The following is a 20,934-nucleotide window of genomic DNA, read 5'->3' as shown; positions in this document are numbered from 1 at the left end:
CCACCACCTCAAAGGAGAAGATCACTAAGAGGCAGGTTATGTCCCTCTAACCGATCTGTCCGTAGGCTGGTACAAAACCGACTTGCCCTTTGTTTGAGGCTCAAATATTTGGTGCTTGGTAGCTGTGTGTTAGGCATTCAGGATAAAACAGACTTTGAACCGGAACGTGATACCCTCACTTCCTCGTCAGGTAGGCTGACTGGTTTGCTTCCTTTTTCCTGTATGCAAAATGGATTTGTAAAGCTGAATGAAGATGCTCTTCTATCTAATGAAATAGCTAACGTTACTGAAGAAATAAAATGCTTCTTGGTATTAGGAAGGTCAGAGGCTGGTGATGGAGAGTGCAGGTAATGAAGGCTGAGGCTGTTCCTAAATGAAAAGAAAACCAGGTTGTGGCTGATCTCTGATATTTTGCCTGGTACAGGATGACAGCATGTGCAGTGACAATGAAAAAATACGTGGAGGAGAATGTTTCCCAGAATTCCTATACCACAATAAAATATTTCATGAAGATGCTGAGCAGCGTCAGTGAGACCCTGATTTTCGTGTTCATGGGAGTGTCTACAGTGGGGAAAAACCATGAGTGGAACTGGGCCTTCATTTGCTTCACTCTGCTCTTCTGCCTCATTTGGCGGACACTGAGTAAGTCAGCTTTTGCAGGCAACCTTCTCTGCATCTCTGAGAGAAACCCTTTGGTGCAAAGGTATGTTAGAAAAGTCTGTGCAGACTGGCATAACCAGTTGAATAATGAATTTACTAGGTTTATGTTACTGATAAGTTAATTTTGCAAATCTACACATGGAGAAAAAGAGGGAAAAAGCCCCAAACAAATCTGAATGCCAGTCTCCAAACACAGACTTTATGATTAGGTGAGAATGAAGTATTTTAAGCAAAATTAAAATATTACCATGATTATGCCTATATAGATGCTTATATCTTAGTTAACCATATGCCCTTGGGTAAGTGGGCTTCATAACGATTTCATCGCATACTGTAATTAACTTACTAATTAGATAATGTACATCACCACACTTCTGGTGCTATAACACTACAAGTCCTGGGCCGGGAGTGCCAGAGGCATGGAAAAAGAGGGAAGGTGAAAATTAGCACTGATAGATAACTGAAAAGGGACTCTGTTCCCTTCCTTATACCACATCTAGGCCAACCACGCTATGCTACTGCTTCTCACAAGTCAACTCTGAAGTTTTAAACTGGTAGAAAAGAGTGCCTGTTTGAAATTACTCCATTTCTACACACAGTATCTCCCCATTCTTGCAAAGGTCTCCTACTCCCTGATCTACAAGACTGGAATTCCTCCAGTTTGGGCAGGGCAGTTTATAGATGATGTCGCACAAGTTCTGGGACACAATTTCTCATCTTCTAATGTCTGGGATAGGTTGACAGTAACATTGAAAAAGGAGAAGCAATAAGAAGGCTGGTGGTGTTCTGGAGGTGATAGCAGTCCTGGCAGACTTCTCGTACGAGCTGCTCTTGTGCCTGTTAGCCAATTTACTGCAACTGTGGAAGCAGAGAGGTAACATATTGCCATCTTCTCCCTCATCTACTAGTACCATCCAGCCAAACACTCTAGCTGACATAAGGAAAGAAGGAATGACCTACTGGGTCAGACCAACCCTCTAGCAGTGTCTTCAACAGAGCCTGCAGGAGATGCTAATTAGGAAAGGCTTGCAAGTCTGGCCGCTTTCTGAGCTCTGTTCACCTCCTACTTCCTCAGCATCTATAGTCACTGCGTTAGGGATGTGAGAGGGTACACTCCTTGCCTACACTATATAGGGGTCTGTTTTGGACCTGTTGCCCATGAATTACGCCATCCTTTCTTTGAACCTGAATACTCTATTCTGCATCAGGTTAAGTTACAACTGCTGCAACAGAAAGCAAACACATTTACTCCTGGAGAGGTGATGAATTATGGAACACACCCTACTCAGCCACGGTTATTTATCACTTTTAATTAGTTAAAAATATGAGTGAACGATGCTTTTGTAATGAAAGATGTTTTGGAAGTAGTACACATGAGAGGGCCAAAAATACAATTATGCAGGCAACCTTATTTCTGACATTTTTTAACTTCTGAATGCCTGAATTGGCCATCTTAATAACATTCTTTTTGAATTTCAGTAGGATTTTTCAGATTAATTTATATTTTTAAAGAAAATGAGAAATCCAAATATTCCATCAGGTGGCCTTGGAGGAGATATTCTGAGCACTGAAATTTAGGTAGCTACCTTGGCTAACTAAGTAGGTTAGTTCCCCCGTGCTTCATTTATAATCAAAGGAGGCCCCTCTGGAGCATCGCATGGGGCAGAAATCTACATTGGGCACCTGCTACCACTTCCTCCAGCCTTCAGCCCTTGTCTATATTCCCTTTACATACAGAGCCCAGGCTAGAGCTCTGGGCATTGGTCCTGCATCATCTGCTACAGTATTGAGGAGGAACAAGACCTGTCAGGTGATTCATCAGGGCCAGCTGTGCCCTGAAGGGGAAGGCAAAAAGAGGTTGAGAGGAAAATGTAAGTGATAGTTGCTGGAGACTGGTTGATGAATCAACTGGAGAATATGCTTTGTCTTCTCTACCACTCACAAAGAAGGAAGAAATGGCTGAAGTGAAGATTGAGGGTAGCCTTAACTGCAGTGACCATGAGACTGTGGATGCTAAGATCCTGAGAGGAGTGAGCAAGCCAAGAAACAGCAGAATTACAACCCTGGACTTCAAAGCGCAGATTTTGGCCAGTTGAAGTGGTTGTTAATGTGGGAAGGGAATTGGCTGGACCGCTGGGCTCAAAATACTGGTCTAGGAAGTGGGTAATGGCATCCCTCAGGGCTCAGTACAGGGACCAATATTGTTTTAATGTCTTCAGTAATGACCTGGAGGATGGAATGGAGTGCACACTGAGCAAGTTTGTGGTTGACATCAAACTGCAGGGAGCAGTCAATATTCTGGATGGCTTCCATTCAAAGGGACCTGGACAGGCTGGAGAAATGGGCTGACAGAAAGCTCATGAAATTCAAGAAGGGCCCATGCAAGGACTTCCATGTGGGTTGGAATAACTCCATGCACCAGTATAGGCTTGGAGTCTCATAAGCAACTCTGCAGAAAAGGACCTGGCCTGGTAGACAACAGGTTGAACACAAGCCAGAATTATGTCCTTGTGACAAAGAAGGCCAACCATGTCCTGGGCTACAGTAGCAAGTGTGTAGCCAGCAGGTCCAGCAAAGTGTTTCTTCCCCTCTCTTCAGCACAGGTGGAAGTGTGTGCTATCTCCAGAGTGCTCTCTCCAGTTCTGGGCTCCCCAGTACAGGAAGGACATGGAGGTTCTGGATCAAGTGCAACAGAGGCCACCAACCTGGTCAGAGGCTGGAGCACTGGACGTACAAGGAGAGTCTGAGAGTGCTGAGTCTATGCAGCCTGGGGAAGATAAGGCACAGGAGACGCCTTATTACTTTCTACGAGTACCCGATCAGAGGAGAGAGAGGAGATGGAGCCAGACGCTTCTCACAGGTGCACAGCAATAGGAGAAGAGGCAACAGACACAAGCTGGAACACGGGAAATTCTGATTAGACCGTATGAACCCATTTCTTAACATGAAGGTGATTCAATATTGCAACAGTGGCCCAGCTCTCCATTCTTAAAGGCATTCAAGACTTGACTGGAACTTTGAGCAACCTGATCTGATTAGCTCTGCTTTGAGTAGGGACTTGGACTAGATGACCTCCAAAGGTCCTTTCCACCCTACAGTACTCTGAGTCTAACATTTGGGGCCAGCTAAGTGTTGGCATCAAACACCTGAGATTAAGGTGCTATTTCTTAAATCGCTCAGGTGGCTTATCCCTCAGTCAAAAAGAATACCAGAGCAGGAAGAAGATATTGGCTTGACCCTCAAAGCCCATACACATTTCAAGACCTTTAAGTCTGAGAGCCCTGGAGGAAGGCATTTAACCAGAGGAAAAAGAGGAAAGGGGAAAACTGTGAAGGTTCAAGTACATGCATCTGAACAGCTCTACTATATAGGGATGACACAAGTACTCAACAGTAGAGGTGATATGATTCTTGTGGGTTCACAGCAAAAAGAAAGTAATTAAATGTTTTCTTGCTAATCCTGGACCAAGCATGGCCTCTAATTTTTCAAAGGCTTACTTTTGGAGTCTGTATTGGAATATCCTTCCAATCAAGACAGAAAAAGTGGTCTTCTGATACAAAAGCTATTTTGCTGCCACATGTCCATCCTTCTCTCAAACACCAAGGGGAGTGCTAGACTTTCCAGAGGAAGGCCAAAATATTTTCTGCTAAATTTGTTTGCTAAAATGATTACATCATTTTCTCTGAAGCTTGAATAAAGTAAAGAGAATTGGCCTGAGGGTGATACCTCACATACGCAGTTTCAGTCTGAGTAGCTGATGTCTAGCATAGTTATAAGTAGTCAAAAAAGGTCTTATATAAAGCAGTATCCAGCAACCTACATAACAGGATACTGCTATTGACCTTACCTATAATAATCCACTGAGTTTATCAGTGATAGCTGTGTAAAATAACACCAGTAATTATCAGCATTTGTGAGCTTTTACTTCAGTAATTTAACAGTTTCCACACAAAACATACGATACATGTTTCTTAAGGAAGATGGAGAAGATTAAGAGTAAATCAAGCAAATTGCTAAATGTACTCTATAAAGAAAAGCTGCAGTCCTTACATAGCCACAGGCTGTCTGATTAATTTTAACTTTTATTAAAAGCAAAATGAAATTTGAGAAATAAACAGAGAGTTAGAGACGCAATAAGCCAGAGGATTAAAAATTAAAATGCTATTACTCTTTGTCTTTCGGTGAACCTGTCTACAGGACTTGTTGGTAAAGCACTGTTTAAACACTTTGGGCAGATACTGTGCAGAAAGCAGGAAACATTGCAAGGGAAGGCACAGGAAAAACTCTCATCCAGTGGTTTGTCTTGTCCCCAGAACACTTTGGAGAAGAACTGTACAAAATAAATACAGAAAGTAAATCTTTTCCCCTAATCTCACTTCTAAACTGCATAAGTGAATTTAAATCCTGAAGCAGTTAGGAACTGCAGTCTTTTCCAGGAGATTATTTTGCACAAAACAGATTCAGAAGTTGGTCAAAGAGAGCTACAAGAACCCAAAATCGAAAAGAAAGGTCTGTCAACAGCTGCCTGAGCCAAGATGTTGTTTTGCTTTAAATATTTTCCTTTTCTCCTTGATTAATAATAGTTGTGTTTTTTTCCCTTCCTAGGTGTATTTGCTCTCTTCTTCATCAGTAACAAGTTCCGAACATATCCCTTCACCTTTAAAGACCAACTCATTATTTCCTACAGTGGCCTTCGAGGAGCCAGCAGCTTCTCTCTTGCATTCTTGCTTCCAGTGAATCTCTTCCCAAGAAAAAAATTGTTCATTACTGCTACTCTTGTAGTTATATATTTCACTGTGTTCATCCAAGTAAGTGTATTTCTTAATGGATTGCTTTCATAGAATCATAGAATGGTTTGGGTTGGAAGGGACCTTAAAGATCATCTAGTTCCAACCCCACTGCCATGGGCAGGGACACCTTCCACTAGACCAGGCTGCTTAAAGCCCCATCCAACCATGACACTGGCTTTGAACACTTCCAGGGATGGGGCATGCACAACTTCTCTGGGCAACCTGTTCCAGTGTCTCACCACCCTCACAGTGAAGAACTTCTTCCTTATAGCTAATCTAAATCTACCCTCTTTCAGTTTAAAGCCATTACCCCTTGTCCTACCACTACATGCCCTTGTAAAAAGTCCCTCTCCAGCTTTCTTGTAGGCCCCCTTTAGGTACCGGAAGGCTGCTACAAGGTCTCCCTGCAGACCTTATATTTCATGTAATAGAGGTGACTGAAAGCTTCATAGTGAAGATTGCATTGAATTTACTCTTAAACTAGGACAAGCTATTGTATTTTATGGCCAGATTTAGCACTGTACTGTGTAATTTCCCTTTCAGGGCTTTTTAGGTATCATTAAATAACTTTTTTAGAAAGTCTGTATTGAAAACCTGTGTCTTCTAAAATATGCAGGGAAAAGGGCACGTTGTGTCCAAAATCTCTTATGTTCGCTCCACATGCGCTTCCTAATGTTTCCAAATTAAGAAGCATTTTAACTTTACACTTCAGCACAGAATCATTCTCTACTAGTGGTGTATCTCAAACTGAACAGAAAACAATATGTCTGTTCTAAGAAGGATTTTGAATTTTTTACTTTTATCTTCATTGATCTTGGACACCAAATGAGAACATTTTGAAATCCTTTGTAAAAGAATATTAAAGAAAAGTAAAATGAATAATTCAGATTTGTAAGAATAGGTGTCTACTTCAGATGTTTGGGTTATTCCACTTGGCTTACAGTGCTGTACCTGGAAGAACAGGATCTTCTGGAGGTCTTGCATCCCATGTTCTGTATTTTCCCACACCAATATCTCAGATACTCTAGGGTGCCAATGGGGCACTGTGCACTTAGATTCCACCAGAATGTTTCAGAAAAAAACATTTTGTTTCTGTTTCCCCTTTTTAAATGCTATTCTGTAGCAGTGCAGTAAAGAATTGGGAACAGCTAGAATGGTTTCTAAGTGAAAAAAAACCCAAAATATTTAATTCTGAAAATGTTGAAGTAAGCAGTTTCAAGATTGTAAGAACCTCACAAAGATAATGTTTTCTTTCAAGTGAGTGCTGTTTTGAAGAAGGTTGGCAACGAGTCAGTTACTTTACATAGTTAAAACATGTCGATAAATACAAACTTACTTAAAAAAAAGTGGTGCATAATTTCTTTTAAGTTTTCGAGTTTTAATCCTCCTCTGTAGCTCTCCATACAAGTAATAGATCATTCTTGTGTCTAAGACACAGCTTTCCTAATTGATTAAAATTAAATCCTTTTGCTTTCTTTCTGTTTTTTTGAAAAGATAATTAACATTTCAACTCATTGTTCCAAATGCAGGGAATCACAATTGGACCATTGGTCAGATATCTAGATGTTAAAAAGACCAACAAAAAGGAGTCTATCAATGAAGAAATTCATGTGCGAGTAAGTTTTTACCATCAGTAGCTGGTATCCTAAAAAGAAGAAGAGAAAGGGTATTCCAAAAGAGCTGGACAGAGGGAGGCATTTGGTAGCACTGGCATTCAGTGGATTTGGACACTGAATGCTTTTAACAACATTTGGAGGAAACCCTAGGCATAATTTTCTAAAATATGATCTCTCATTTATATTCATAGTGACTATCATATTATAATATTGTACCGCAAGTGTCATGGTGTAGCAGGGCCCTTACTTCTTGATACTTGTGACCATGGGAGGACAGAAACATAAATGTAGCATTTACAAAATGCACTCGTCATCCTTCCCAGCTAGATTTGTCAGATACCTTTGTTGCCATCTTTTGTCTGGTTCTAGACACACTGACACCTTAAAAGTCTTTAATCGAGTTTTGTTGAACTGAAATGAGTTGAACCATTGGTTGAACCATTGAAATTTAGTGTCAGCTTATTCTGAGTAATGATCTTTTTCCCTCTCAAACATTTGCTTTAGCTCTCAAATTACCATTATATAAAATAACAGAAAGCTGCTCAAACTGACTTAACAACACTATACAAAATATACGTACATGCTTTCATTTTCACAATAGCAAATATATTTGAAATTAACAGAAACACTGTGCCTTAAAATTAAGCACATGCAGAGACATTAACAAAATTAGAGCATCTCAACTGATTTGAATTTGAAATGCATTTAATTCTTAGTATTTCAACCTTTACACGTAACCTTGAAAAGAATTTACATTTAAAAGCACCACTTATAACAATATGTATGTAAGAACTGGCCATTTTTCTGTCTGTTTCTATAATGCTAGAAACACACAAAAGATGACTGAAAATCCTGGTAGTTAGCAGTGATGAACTTACCAGTCTCACGATAATTTGCAAAATCCTCAGAGGACTTGTTGGTCAAGGCAAAGGTTAAAAGGTGTGGGGTACCTGGTCCTCTGCCCCTCTGAGGGAGGTCACACATGCAGAAGGGAAACTTGGTTAACAGAACCAAGAATTTAGTTTTTGGTTTCAGTAGACAAAGAGGACCAGGCAATTTGCATGCTCGGTATCATCTTCCATTGGACATAGTCCTTTACTTGGGCCTATATGTTGCTGGGTGACGGTGAGATGATAGCAGACTGACAGGCTTGTTGCCTCCATCAAAATATTGCCACTGCAGCCAAGCACAGGAGCTGCCACAGTGGGATCTTTGCCTTGATTTTTAGAGAAATGTAGATGCTTTCAGAATTAACTCACACCCTCCAATTAAAAAATCTCAAAATCCTGTCAACAATTGCGTATTTGTGCAATTTTCTCATAATGGCCACTTAGAATTTTTCCATGTTTGTTTCTCTAGTTGATGGATCACTTGAAGGCTGGTATTGAAGACATATGTGGACATTGGAGTCATTATCAGCTGAGAGATAAGTAAGCATCTCTTATTGCAGCCTACTATAATAAAATAACCTATCTATCATGTCAAACACAATAGGTAAATAGAGTAGGAAATCAATCTTGTGCCCCATAAAGCTAAAATAGCATGAAAATATTTGGGACGTGTGCAATATCTCTTTCTAAAAAGTGAACTCCTGAGTAACAGTTATCTCTTGGGAGTGCAGTGCTCGTATATTGCCTGCTAAATTGCTTCTGCACAAACAAGCAGAAAATAAGCCTTCTGAAAGAAAAACATAGCACGGGAACTCATGCTGCAGACATCAGCCTGTGCACATAGCTTTGGCATAAATCTTAGATCTGTGGCAGTGCCCCGTTAGGTCTGGATTTAGAACAGAAGCTACGTAAGGTGTCAGTGCTTCGTTGACTTTTGCTGTAAACCTCCACAGTAAATATGATCCCTTGTTGGTGAGTACAGATTCAATAGTAATTAGTCACCTGTCCTTACAGGTCTTTGCACTCAGTAATATTTAGAATAAGAGTACTGAAGGGAATGGTTGAATTTAAATATCCAGTAGCATAAGCAGACACTTTCAAGCCAGTCTTCACTCAGAAACACAGGACCTGCGTTGTGTCTTCTATAAGCAGGATGAGGTGGTTTTGTGAAGCTTTGTGGCTCTTCCAGGCACTGCCCAGAAGAGACAGACCTGCCATTCTGAGCTGCTGTTCCCTTCACCTTTTCCCTAAGGGAGCCCTGTGATCATGTTGGCCACCACCGTAGCATGTGAAGGGGAGTGTGGGGAGAAACTAATCTTCCTTTCCCATAAACATCTTATTATGATGCTGTGGGCTCAAAGTTATCCCTAGTTATCCTAGCTATGCCTAGACTTCTGTGCTGGAGTCCTCTGTCTCATCTTTCAGCATTGGACCCCAGTAATCCAGTCAGGGGAGTCTGTCAGGACATGTGGCAACTCCATTCATGACTGGGTTTCTCCCTACGGAAATCAGGAATTAAGAGTGGGAAGAAGGTGGCTGGTTTGCATACAGTTCTTGTCCCAACAAGGAGTAATGATGTAATGTGCTAGGGCACATACCTGGACCCAGAAGCTAAAATGTCCTCTTGGCTCTCACAGTACAGAGATAGCTTTAGGACATCCGCTGGGACCACATCACTGTCTGTGCAGTCAATAAGCTAAACAAATCCTTGTTGAAGTAATAATTCCATTGAAATAGCTGCATTTACACATATCTGTGAGCAAATGTTATCCCCTTATCTCACATCTACCCAACAGCTATGAAAAGAGAATTTTGTCCAAACTAGCCATAAATGTAGTGTTTCAGTTCAGGGGCAGATTCAAAGAGCAAGCTGTATGTGAAGACATTTAATGTAAGAAGATTGTATTAAAAGGTATTCCCTAGACTTTTCTACGCAACTTTAAAGACGTTTAGCATATCAGAATTAATTACCTAAGTGATGACACTCCAGGAGGCTTTCTGTTACATAGAAAAACGTAAAGAGCTCTAATCCCAGCGGAAACATCTGTGTACCTATCTCTGTTATTAATGTATAAAAACTAGCCTTTGTTAAGAAAAAACGTACAAACTCTGTAGTGCTTTTCCCAGCATTGTGGAGCACTTTACCTTGCTGTGGTAAACTGTTCCTTTGAAAGAAACGTGTAAGAAGATCTACTGTTGTTCTGCTAAACGTCTGCCTGAAAGCGCATACCTGTTCCAAAGCGCACACACACATTCACATTCAAATTATGCCACACATTAGTGATATTTTACAATCTGCAGCATGCGAGCACATAGTATTTTGTGGTCCATTCAATTTCTCTGTTATTCAGAATACAAAGAAATGTATTTTCTCTGCTCTAATTGTCAGGATTCAAAATTATCACCAACATAATAGGCCCAAACTACTGTAACTGCTGGGCCATTTAGAGCCTCATTGGTGGCTGACTGAATAGGCCAGGATTACTGTAAGAGCAGCTGCTGCTGTTATGCCCTACTAGAATACAACATTTGTACAAAAGCGTGGAGACTGGCCGTATTCTTTTCTGACAAATGTGGTGGTGTTATATGCAAACACACTCCCAGCCCTCTTTTTTGCTCTGATTGCAGCTTGTTTCTTTCTTTTGTCTGGTGGGCTTTGCAATCTCTGTGGACCAGTAGACCACGCCAAATGTCCCCCTAAAGGTCTCTGCTCACTAGGCCTTCAGGAGTCCGCAGGTGCCTCCAATTTGGATTCAGTTTCCACCGCTGAATTATATATGTGTGCATTTGAATGAAGATCAGCTTGTACCACAGAAATAAAAACACATTTCCTTTTTTTACACTTTCATTTTAATATCTCTTTTGCAGATTTAAGAAGTTTGACAATAAGTATTTGAAGAAAATCTTAATTCGGGAACACCAGCCCAAATCCAGCATTGTGTCATTGTACAAAAAGATGGAGATAAAACTGGCCATCGAGATGGCTGAGAGTGGCATGAAAATTTCAAAATCATCCACAGCTTCTTTACAGTGAGTACTGACCTCCTGACCCTTTGCAGAGTAGGGACAGGAAGGAAGGGGACAAAAATGAGGGAATACCCGAGGGATTTTATGACTTCAATAGAAATGTAAGAAAAAAACGACAGTTATGAAAAGACAAGTTGCTGTTTTGTGCTGGCAGTTTGGTGCTCATCATATTTACACTTTGGCTCTTTGTTCACAGAGTGAAAATTAAAACCAGGGACATTTTCTCTGTTTCTCTTCAATGATGGGCAGTTCTGAAGAGGAATCATGAGTCAGGCGCAGAAGCCATGCTTTAAGTCACAGCAGTGGTTCAAGGTGGCCGTACTCGTCACTTAGCTGGCAAGTGGGTTTTGCTCATCACTGCTAGGCGCTGAGAGACCTGCAGGAGAGCTTAGAGCACAGGTCCCGACTCCATTATCCCAATCACAAATTTTTGCTGAGAGCAGATTTCCTTGTAGGATTTGCAATTTTTGCTACTTCAGTTTGCAGTCCCTCAAACTGTCTTGCCATATTTTGGTACTTCCGTACCAAATTTGTCCAATTAAACATTGAGAGCAGCCCTGCGGAGAAGGACTTGGGGGTACTGGTGGATGAAAAGCTGGACATGAGCCAGCAATGTGCGCTTGCAGCTCAGAAAGCCAACCATGCTTTATGAAAAGAAGCGTGGCCAGCAGGTCGAGGGAGGTGATTCTGACCCTCTACTCCACTCTGGTGAGACCCCACCTGGAGTACTGTGTCCGGCTCTGGGGCCCTCAGCACAGGAAAGACATGGACCTGTTGGAGCGGGTCCAGAGGAGGGCCACAAAAGTGATCAGAGGGATGGAACACCTCTCCTCTGAAGAAAGCCTGAGAGAGTTGGGGTTGTTCAGCCTGAGAAGAGAAGGCTCTGGGGAGACCTGATTGTGGCCTTTCAATACTTAAAGGGGGCTTATAAGAAAGATGAGGACAGACTTTTTAATAGGCCCTGTAGCAATAGGACAAGGGGTAATGGTTTTAAACTCAAGGAGGGTAGATTCAGACCAGATATAAGGAAGACTTTTTTTTACAATGAGGGTGGTGAAACACTGGAACAAGTTGCCCAGAAAGGTTGTAGATGCCCCATCCCAGGAAACATTCAAGGTCATGCTGGACGGGGCTCTGAGCAACCTGATCTAGTTGAAGATGTCCTTGCTCATTGCAGAGGGAGTGGACTAGATGACCTTTAAAGGTTCCTTTCAACCCAAACCATTCTGTGATTCTATGATTCTATGAAACATTAATGCAAATTGGCATCAGACAGACCAGGGGAGAAAACTGGTGGGATCTCCAGAGCCATCACTGAGGGAACTACCATCTAGTAGAGAAGTCTGTACAAATTTTCACTCCTGCATACTTTAACTGCTGTGCATGCATTTATCCTCACCTTGCAACCCACTGTCCAGAGTGTGGGTATTGCTAATGGCACTTGCCCCCATAAACTCTTTCCTGGGCTCCCGCTGGCCACTGTTGCTGCTACTGCCTGCTCTCCACTGCTGCATCCTTCAACTCCTCTCCATTTTGCAGCAGCCTCTGGCAGGGCCCAGTATATCTTCTTTTTTGAATGGTCATCTCAAACCATACCAGAAAGTCCAAATACAAACTGGACATTAAATTAAAATCTCTCTTGAAACTTTGGCTTAATCATGTCAAGATTCATCTGCTTTCTTGAAACTGATGTCAGCATGCAGCATAAGACCTAGCCCTTTTCTTTCTAAATCATTCTTTGCTGAGCAGACGATATTAAAAAAGATTGTGTGTCTGTCAGGCTCCTTTCTGTCTGCTGTATTCCCTTAACTGTTCTGAGCCAAGAGTAAACGTGCAAGGATGGTAAACAATCTATGGCAATCAAACCACATTCCTCTTCTTTTCTTGAGGGAAAGAAAAAATAAGACAAATTGCTTCAGCATAGTTCAGAAATTCTCTCCTGAGCTGAGAATTTGGTTTGAAAAGTATTCTATAATAAACAGCTGATATGATGAACTAATTTTTGCCAGCTCTACTCCAGCTGTAACTGAATTTTACTGTGCATCAACCTCTGATGCACAGGTTCTCCTACTGAGACAGCCTTTTTAAAAATGAAGTGTCAACTTCAAAGAACAAAGTGCAGCCTGTGGCTCAGAAACGTTTGGATTCTTGGAGACTGTGCAAGTGTTCTAGGAAAATATATGTTTTCCCAGCTCTATTCCTTGATAGGTGTCTGCTGGTGAGCACTGGAGGAGACAGGATAGTGAGCTAGTTGTTGGATCTTTGGTCTAAGCCAATGCAGCAGTTCGTATATCTCCATTCTCCTGAGCAATTAAGTGAACCTGCTTAAGACTAAAAGGTTTCTAAATATACTTGTAAATTGTTTGATTGTTATCATTGAGATAGCTAGTACCTAAAGTCCCTGTCTTCAGTGAGGATACAAAAATCTGGCCATGAGCAAGTGGAGATTTGAAATCAAATTCTAACTTATGGCACGTAAAGCAATATTTGCAGTGCCAGAGTAGTGAGAAAACTCTCTCACTGGCACTTCTGATCAGTTCTGTAGCCTTTAGGCACAAGAGGGGAAATGCTCTATAACAGTCAAAGCAGATCTCCATCACTGTGAACAAGCATTATTCTCAGAAATTGCATTCATGCTGGTGTAATTCCTGCAGGTGGAGTGGGTGTCCAATATGTAGTAAGTATTTCCTGTGCGGACTGGAGAAATTTGCCCATGGACTGTGCAACAAAGAATCCACATTTGAATGAAAATAGGGTATTTTGTTATGATGTTTTGGACAACATAAGCCTTGGAAATAAGGATAGAAATGGCAAAAGCAGAGCCAAGCAGGTATTATCAGAACTGTGTTTGTATGGCTGTTTTTTGGAGGAAATATGCCCATTAGAGAGAGATGGTTTGACGCTGAGCTTACTTAATGTTGGCTTCATATTACTGCAGTACTGACTTTGGTAAGAGTAAGTCTTAGAATGTATCAATACAGCACAGATCAGAATCAAATGCCATGTTGTCATTTGCGGTGGTGCAGTTGTGCAAGAGCTGTGCCTGGTGAATGTTACTTCCGTCACAGGACTAGTGAAGATCAGTGGAGAGTTCAGAAAGTTCAAAATTTTAGATATAATACACAAAAAATAATCTTACAAGGTTTGTGGAAGGCACTTTGTTTCCTCCATGTATCAACCCTCTCTAAAGAAGAAAGAGATACTGTCATGGCACTCATTAGAGAGACACAGTCAGTTTTCATGGCATATTATCATTTCAGTATTTTCTTCACAAATGTATCTCCTGTGCTGTGCTTTGTTGTAACATGCTGGAAGTTTCAATAAGAACAAAGAAATAGTTTCAATAGGGATTGCTTTATGGGTTTGGTAACATACCAAACTTGTTTGCGTTTTTTTGAAAGTTCTTTTTTAATGTATTGTATATTGCAAAATGTAAAAGCAATCTGTTCCTTATTACCATACCTGTGCTTTGTTATCAGTTGGGTAAGTTAATACCTAATCCCATGAAAAGAATACAAATTTTTTATTTGTGCTCCAGAACAATACAGACTATCTTCATGCTGTTTGTTCTTTTGCTATCCCAGCTCAACTGAAACTCGGGGAATTTTATTTATTCTATTTAAGTCACTTTAAGAGCAAAATGATAAGCCTTTAAATGACTTAGCACTGGGCACTTCTGTGCTGGCATGTGGAGGGGGTCAGATATGCAACTGGAAAAGTAAAGAGATGATCTGATGTCTTCCCAGTGGAGTTCTGCTTTCCCCTATTTAGCTGCTCTCCCCTATTTATTCCCAACCGTAAGGTATAAAGACTCTGTGGAGACATTCAGTGAAGTGCAGACCAGAGAGACAGTTATTCCCTATGATGTCAAAGCCGCTTGCATCAACTATGTCAGTTTGATTTGCATTACACAAATGAGCCAAGCCTGCATTTTATAGACCACTACTCGTTGACAGGCTAGACTGCCATTAGTCCCCAGGGGCTGTGCTTGTGTTTGCTTTCCCAGGTGTGCCTAGGGTCTCTCTGTTGTCCAAAGGGACAGCAGCTAGGGGCTGCTGACAGCAAAGAGAACGGTTTCCTTGCTGTGGAAGGTAGCGTACACACGCTGTCCCACAGCCTGCGACACACCAGACCCAGTATGGAATAAAGGTGCATTACACCTAAGCCTGGAAGCTTGGTGGCATCCCTGGATCCTCTCAGTGTTAACCCTGAGAGCTGAAAGCAAGTGAAAAACCAATCAACCAACCAACCAACCAACGAGCCCACCCAGCTGGCCTGGAATTGGGTGGTGGTGATGCTCTTTTTTCCCTGCTGGTAAATACCTGACTTTTTGTTGTTCTTGCTGTCATTGAGAACTGATGAATGTCAATTAAACATTTGTTGGGAAAGATTTATCAGGGCCAGGATAAGATTTCTGGTCAAATCCAGAAAGGGAGTCCTTTTCTGCCACTCTGGCTTGCCGATAGCTGAGTGGTAGACTCATGGGTCTCTCATGCCTCAGTGAGATCCTTAACCTATTGGTTACCCCAGCCCTACCTCTAACACTACACCTTAACTTATTGTCAATTTCTCTCTTTCTTTTTACTTCATGAAAAATTTGGCAGATCTCAGTTTTGGTCTGATGCAGAATGAAAACACATTCCAAAACCTTGAAATATATCAGGAATTAATTCTTATATTCCAGGGACTTTGGACAAGGCCAGGCCACCAGTGCTCATTGTCTACTTGATGGTAAGAGGCAGTAAAATGTAGAATCCAGGCAGCTCATGATGGTCCTACAAGTTTTCAAGATGTTCATGTTAGAATATAGCACAAAACAGTGGTAATCTTGTTAAACTAGCTGTAATTGCAAATTCCAACCTTTTTCCTATGTTTACAGCATAATCTCAGTTTAGCTCGAATCCACCTTCCGTTGCCATTAAAAGTTTTTAATTTATTTTAGAGGGAGTAAAAAAGAAATCCACATAAAGCTTTGGCAATACTTTACCTTGATCATAATCCGTGCTTTAATTGCACAATTTACAGACAACACTGTAAGGACATCACTTAGCTGAGAACAAAGATTTGCGATTACATTTTTTTTGAAGAAGCAAGAAAGCAAAATGGAGAAAGGAAAAAACAAGAAACAACAAGATGAACTCAGACTGATTCATCCTGGATGATCACTATCTACTTCCCTTTCTTTTCTTGGGAATTCAGCCGAACACTAACTCTCACACAGATTGACCAGTTTAGCAAAACCAGCTAACATTTCACAGCAGCCCTCCTCCATTGTTTTGCTAGTGAAAAAGCTGGGTAGCTACAAGTGACTGTGGGCTTCTTGTCACAGTTTGTTAAAAATACGAAGATGACTATCTTTTAGGTAGTTCTTCCATTTTAAATGGAGAAACAGGCTCAGTAGCAAGGAAACCTTATACGTTCTCCTCACCACAGGGCAGGTCTCTCAGACTCCTTAATTGGCATGTGCTTTAGTTCTTAATGATTTGCTGCACTTTCTCAAAGGAGTTAAAACCAGCAGGACCGCAAGGCCCAGACTGCTAGACCATGCTGAAGAATGTGTCCAGACAGAGGAGGAAACTTGCAGTGCCCTCCTGAACGTACAGCTGGTTGTTGCCCAGTCTAATCCTTAAATACGAACTTCCTTATGAAGCTTTGAGAAAAAAAAGGAGTTTCTGCTGCCAGCTGTATGGTGTCACTGGTCACTAAAAGGATCTTCATAGCCTTCTGTTCTAGCACTAAAAATAGATCATGCATCATTTCATGGGAATAGTATTTAATCAACTCATTAATATCATATTTAAACTTCTCTTTTATTTACAGGAGCGGTAGAAATCGGCATTTGCATAGGCTCTCCCCCGCAGAGGTGGAGTCCATGAGAAATGTCCTGGCACATAACCTGTACCAAGTGCGACAAAGGGTGCGTAAGCGACCTGCTATCGCGCAGTATTTGCAGGCTGAAAGCTCTTGTTTGCCCTCCCGATATTGTAGCCACGGCGGGTTGTAGCACTGGGACCGGCCCTGGGGTCACGCTGGTGGGAAATGTGGGCCCGGAGCCCGCAGTCGCTTCGACCCAGGAGCTGCATGGGGAAGGGAAGGCAGGGAAGGAGCCCTGGCTCCGGGCTCACTTCTGGGTGGAAAAAAGGAAAGCAGTTTTCTTCCATCAGCTTTTCACGCTGACGGTAGCGGGAAAAGCCAGGAGAATCTGGGACTGAGCTGTAGAGGTCAGGCTTCCCTCGCTGCACTGCTACCTGTGACTCAGAAACCGCCTTCCCGAGGCTGCCAAACATCCCTGAGGCGAGCCTGAGGCCCCAGGTCCTCTCCCTGGGGGCACGCACAGCTTGGCTGTGCTGGGCGGCCTGCGTGCCGCTGCGGCGGCGTGGGGCCGCAGGCTGGACGGAGGCCGGGCAGATGGCTACCGGGCACCGAGGGATGGATGCAGGGCTTCGTGGGAGGCAGCAGGCTGGCAGGTCACCAGCAGCAGTGAAACTCCCCTGTGGAGGTGGGTGGACCAGCGGCGGTAAACATTGCGCAGCCCAAAGTCAGCTGAGAGGCTGGTAAATCCTCGGTCTGTGTGGGAGCAACAGGTTACCCTCACCATAGGAGGAGAAAGGGGAAAAAAAAAAAAAATTCCACCTCCTCTGGAGCTTCACTTTACATGTTTGGGATTTTTTTCCCATAAAATGGGGGTGATAATACCTCAGCAGGGATTTGTTTTGCAGAAATTTGTACTGATTCTGATGCAGCCCAGTGTATAGTATCTACTTAATCCAATCTTGGGCCCAGAATATACAGCTGAGTGCTCTCCTACAGCAATGAGTGGTAGAGGGTATATTACAGTAACCTTGAAATTATGCAGATAAGTGGGGCTAAGTTGTGTAACACACATTTATTAGAAAATGCTAGGCCCTGCTCATTTAAATGTGTCATTATTAATATGATATTCATTCCTAATATTGTTTGATTTGCTGTGGCCAATTATCCTTATGATATTAATTTCTTATCTTACCAGCAACAATTTGCATATATGGCTGTCTCTTAGATTACTGAAATGAACTCTCTCTCTTCAAAATCAATTACAGTAACGACTATTTGCACCAGTGACTTCCTATGTGGTATTGAGAACGGTGTGCTTTTGGAAATGAAAGATCAGAAGTAAAATAATGCCACTTCTAATACTTCACTTTCAACTCTGAAAGCCTGGTAATGCTCTGGCTCACCAGACCAACTTTACAAGGACCCTTGCAAGTGAGACTGAGATCAGATTCTGCTTTTTAAGACACCTTATAAACTTAAGTGAATTTTTCTCTTTAAGGCAGATAATTATTTCCCTCCTTTCACTAGATGTATGTGATAAATTAAAAAGTTTGTCCTAAAAGATGCTCAGTTTTAGGGTAATATCAAGGTGTAGTTTGTCCAAGTATGGAAAGGAAACTCAGCTGTACATCTCATTTTGGAGATGTACTCTTCTTAACATAGTCTTTTGCTTCCGGGCACATCTGCAACTTGCTCCTGGCTCAGTAATGTTAGTACCGAGGCTCAGAGGTGGGTTAACCAGCTCTCTCTCTCGGGACCTGCCTGAGACCTGTAGCTCCCAATTGTGTGATGAAAAGAAGGACGACAAAGGGAGGACACGCCCAGAGATGTTAACAGCCCTGTGTAGGTAGGTATATTTTTATGGTGCACTTCAAGCAGGCAAGAGTCTATCAAAAATGGCATCAAAATGCAGCCCTTGAGGTCCGAGACGTACAGCTGTGTTTGTGCTTCCTCCCATCTTGCTCTGCAGCATTGAGGTTAGTGTGAGGCTGCATTTTTCCACGTGATACCGAGAGATCTGTGATGAGTCAGTGGCGGAGCCAGGGCAGGTGTCCCCTTGGCCCTGTGATCGACCAGACTGCGCAAGGTTATTAACATTGCAAGTGCAAAGAAAATCAGCTGGGTGCATTTTCTGTTTCAGGCACCAACATACAGCCGACACAACCTGCCTACCAACACAAATGAGAAACAAGCCCAAGAAATCCTCATCCGTCGGCAGCACAGCCTGAGGCAGAGTTGCAGGAAGGGAAACAGCTTACCTTGGGGTAGACAGGTACCTGTTATGTAAACTACTATTCATGTAAAAAATGCCTCTGCTTCTCTGTAAATAAGGAAAGAGACACCCATTTTTATATGCTTTTTGCAATAATTAAAATGGACACTTTCCCCAGTGTCCTCATGCAGCACCTAAGAAGAAAGAACTTCACTTAGCATGTGGATAGCAACGCTTTTATGTCCTACCTCTATACATTGGTCAGAAATCAGCTACTATGGCTGTAAGTAGTAAAATAATGTAACTTGCATTGTTTTGGCATGTGCAAAACATAGTACAATCACGGCCTCATGCAAAGCCCTTGACACCTCGCACTGACAGTTTGGGCTCTCGATCAGTAAGAGTAAGATTTGTCTGACCAAATGTAGGCATTGGATAGCATAGACATTTACAGCTGAGATAATTACAGTTAAGGAAGAGAAATAAGTTCTTGCTGGGTATATTAATTTTATTTAAAGTTGTCACCTGACATAGGAAAGGTGAATCTTAGAAGAACATATTTCTCTCTGCTGACTGTAAAAAAACCCCTAGGGCTATTTTATCAGACACAGACATTTTCGCTGGAACTGACATTGAGTTCAACCATCCAAGCCAAGCACTGATCTTATTCACACCTCTCTAAATTTGGCTGTAATGGTGCAGAGGCACAACAGAAAAAGCCTATAACCATCCCTCTTTACCGTCCCACCGAATCAGTGCAAATGGCAGAGGCAATCACAGGCACTGAACACATTTTTGTCTCGTACACAGGCTAGCACCATGGAAGTACGCTACCTCTCTCTGCCTCAGGGCCCCAGCCAGCCCACTAGACGAAAAGCCAGGCGTGTTACTTTTACAGGTAATGGAAGTGCTTTACTCTGTATCCTACTCCAGCAGTGAAACAAACTTGGCCAGTTGCTCAGTGGATTTAACAGTACTAAATGCATACTCCCATGGAAGTCGCTGGCCTCTTTAAATGAGCCACACCCTTCTCTCCTATCTTTTTTATCTGTGTTGTTTATATGGTCATTACTGCAGTAGTTTCTATCTCGTTCCAGCACCGCCTAGTTTTCTCTTTTTCCCTCTTGCACAAATATTCCGTGATCCCTACCGTTTGGCCTGGCCACGAGGACATCCGTGTAAACCCAAGAAAGCAAATTATCTGTTCCCTGCAGCCCCACAGACACAATTGCATGCAAAATTATTAGCAGCTGCTGAACCCGTAGCCCAGTCGAGGTGAGGCTGCTGCAGCTCCATGCCCCCAGGTCCTGCTGGTAGCAAGGCTGAGCAGGTATTCCCAACAGGCACCCCCACACACCGTAATTCAGTGCACACGTACACATGGCCGGACACACAGAGCAGCACAGACAGGGCACAGCGCTCACACAAATGCAAACAGCACCGACAGCCTCATCCTGGTCCCCTCTCTGGCTGATGAGGACGATAGCCTGTTAGTGGAAAATTGCTGTCTGAATCCCCCAGTAGCTGGCCTTAGATACACACTGTGGCCAGTAGCTGGCCCTGGACCTTCCATCTGCCCATTTGGTGGCTCTTGGGCATGTGAGCCCCTGGGGACACAGCCCCATGGCAGCTGCTGGTACTCAGACCTACACCCACGTGCACACATACGCACACGCACACACATGCACAGATGCTCTTCCACCCCACCCCATGCACTGTAGATGCCTCCAGTAGCTGGCCTTGGACAGCCAGTCTTCCCTGTAGCAGGCTCCTGGAACCTTTGGTCTCCCCTTGCCTCACACACAGGGACACACACATGAAAACATGTCTCTCTGGTACCGGGTTCAGATTATGGCCTTACCAGTAGCCAACCACAGACCCCATGGTCTCTTCAGTCACTGGTCTGGACCTCCTGCCCCCTCCAG

The 20,934-nt window shown here is 42.6% G+C and overlaps 1 protein-coding gene across 1 annotated transcript in view; it reads left to right on the top strand.

The window, feature by feature from the left end:
• The window catches only part of SLC9A4 (solute carrier family 9 member A4), a 37,286-nt gene that overhangs the window by 12,907 nt on the left and 3,445 nt on the right, over positions 1–20,934 (top strand). Inside the window, exons 4-11 of the mRNA XM_050911042.1 lie at positions 425–642; positions 5,266–5,468; positions 6,980–7,066; positions 8,426–8,496; positions 10,825–10,986; positions 16,804–16,900; positions 18,938–19,069; positions 19,820–19,907. Of these exons, the coding sequence (XP_050766999.1) occupies positions 425–642; positions 5,266–5,468; positions 6,980–7,066; positions 8,426–8,496; positions 10,825–10,986; positions 16,804–16,900; positions 18,938–19,069; positions 19,820–19,907 (1,058 nt within the window). The remainder of the gene's footprint in view (positions 1–424; positions 643–5,265; positions 5,469–6,979; positions 7,067–8,425; positions 8,497–10,824; positions 10,987–16,803; positions 16,901–18,937; positions 19,070–19,819; positions 19,908–20,934) is intronic.

This window comes from Gymnogyps californianus, chromosome 1 (genome assembly GCF_018139145.2).
Source record: "Gymnogyps californianus isolate 813 chromosome 1, ASM1813914v2, whole genome shotgun sequence".
NCBI lineage: Eukaryota > Metazoa > Chordata > Aves > Accipitriformes > Cathartidae > Gymnogyps > Gymnogyps californianus.
This window is presented reverse-complemented; position numbering and strand designations above follow the sequence as displayed.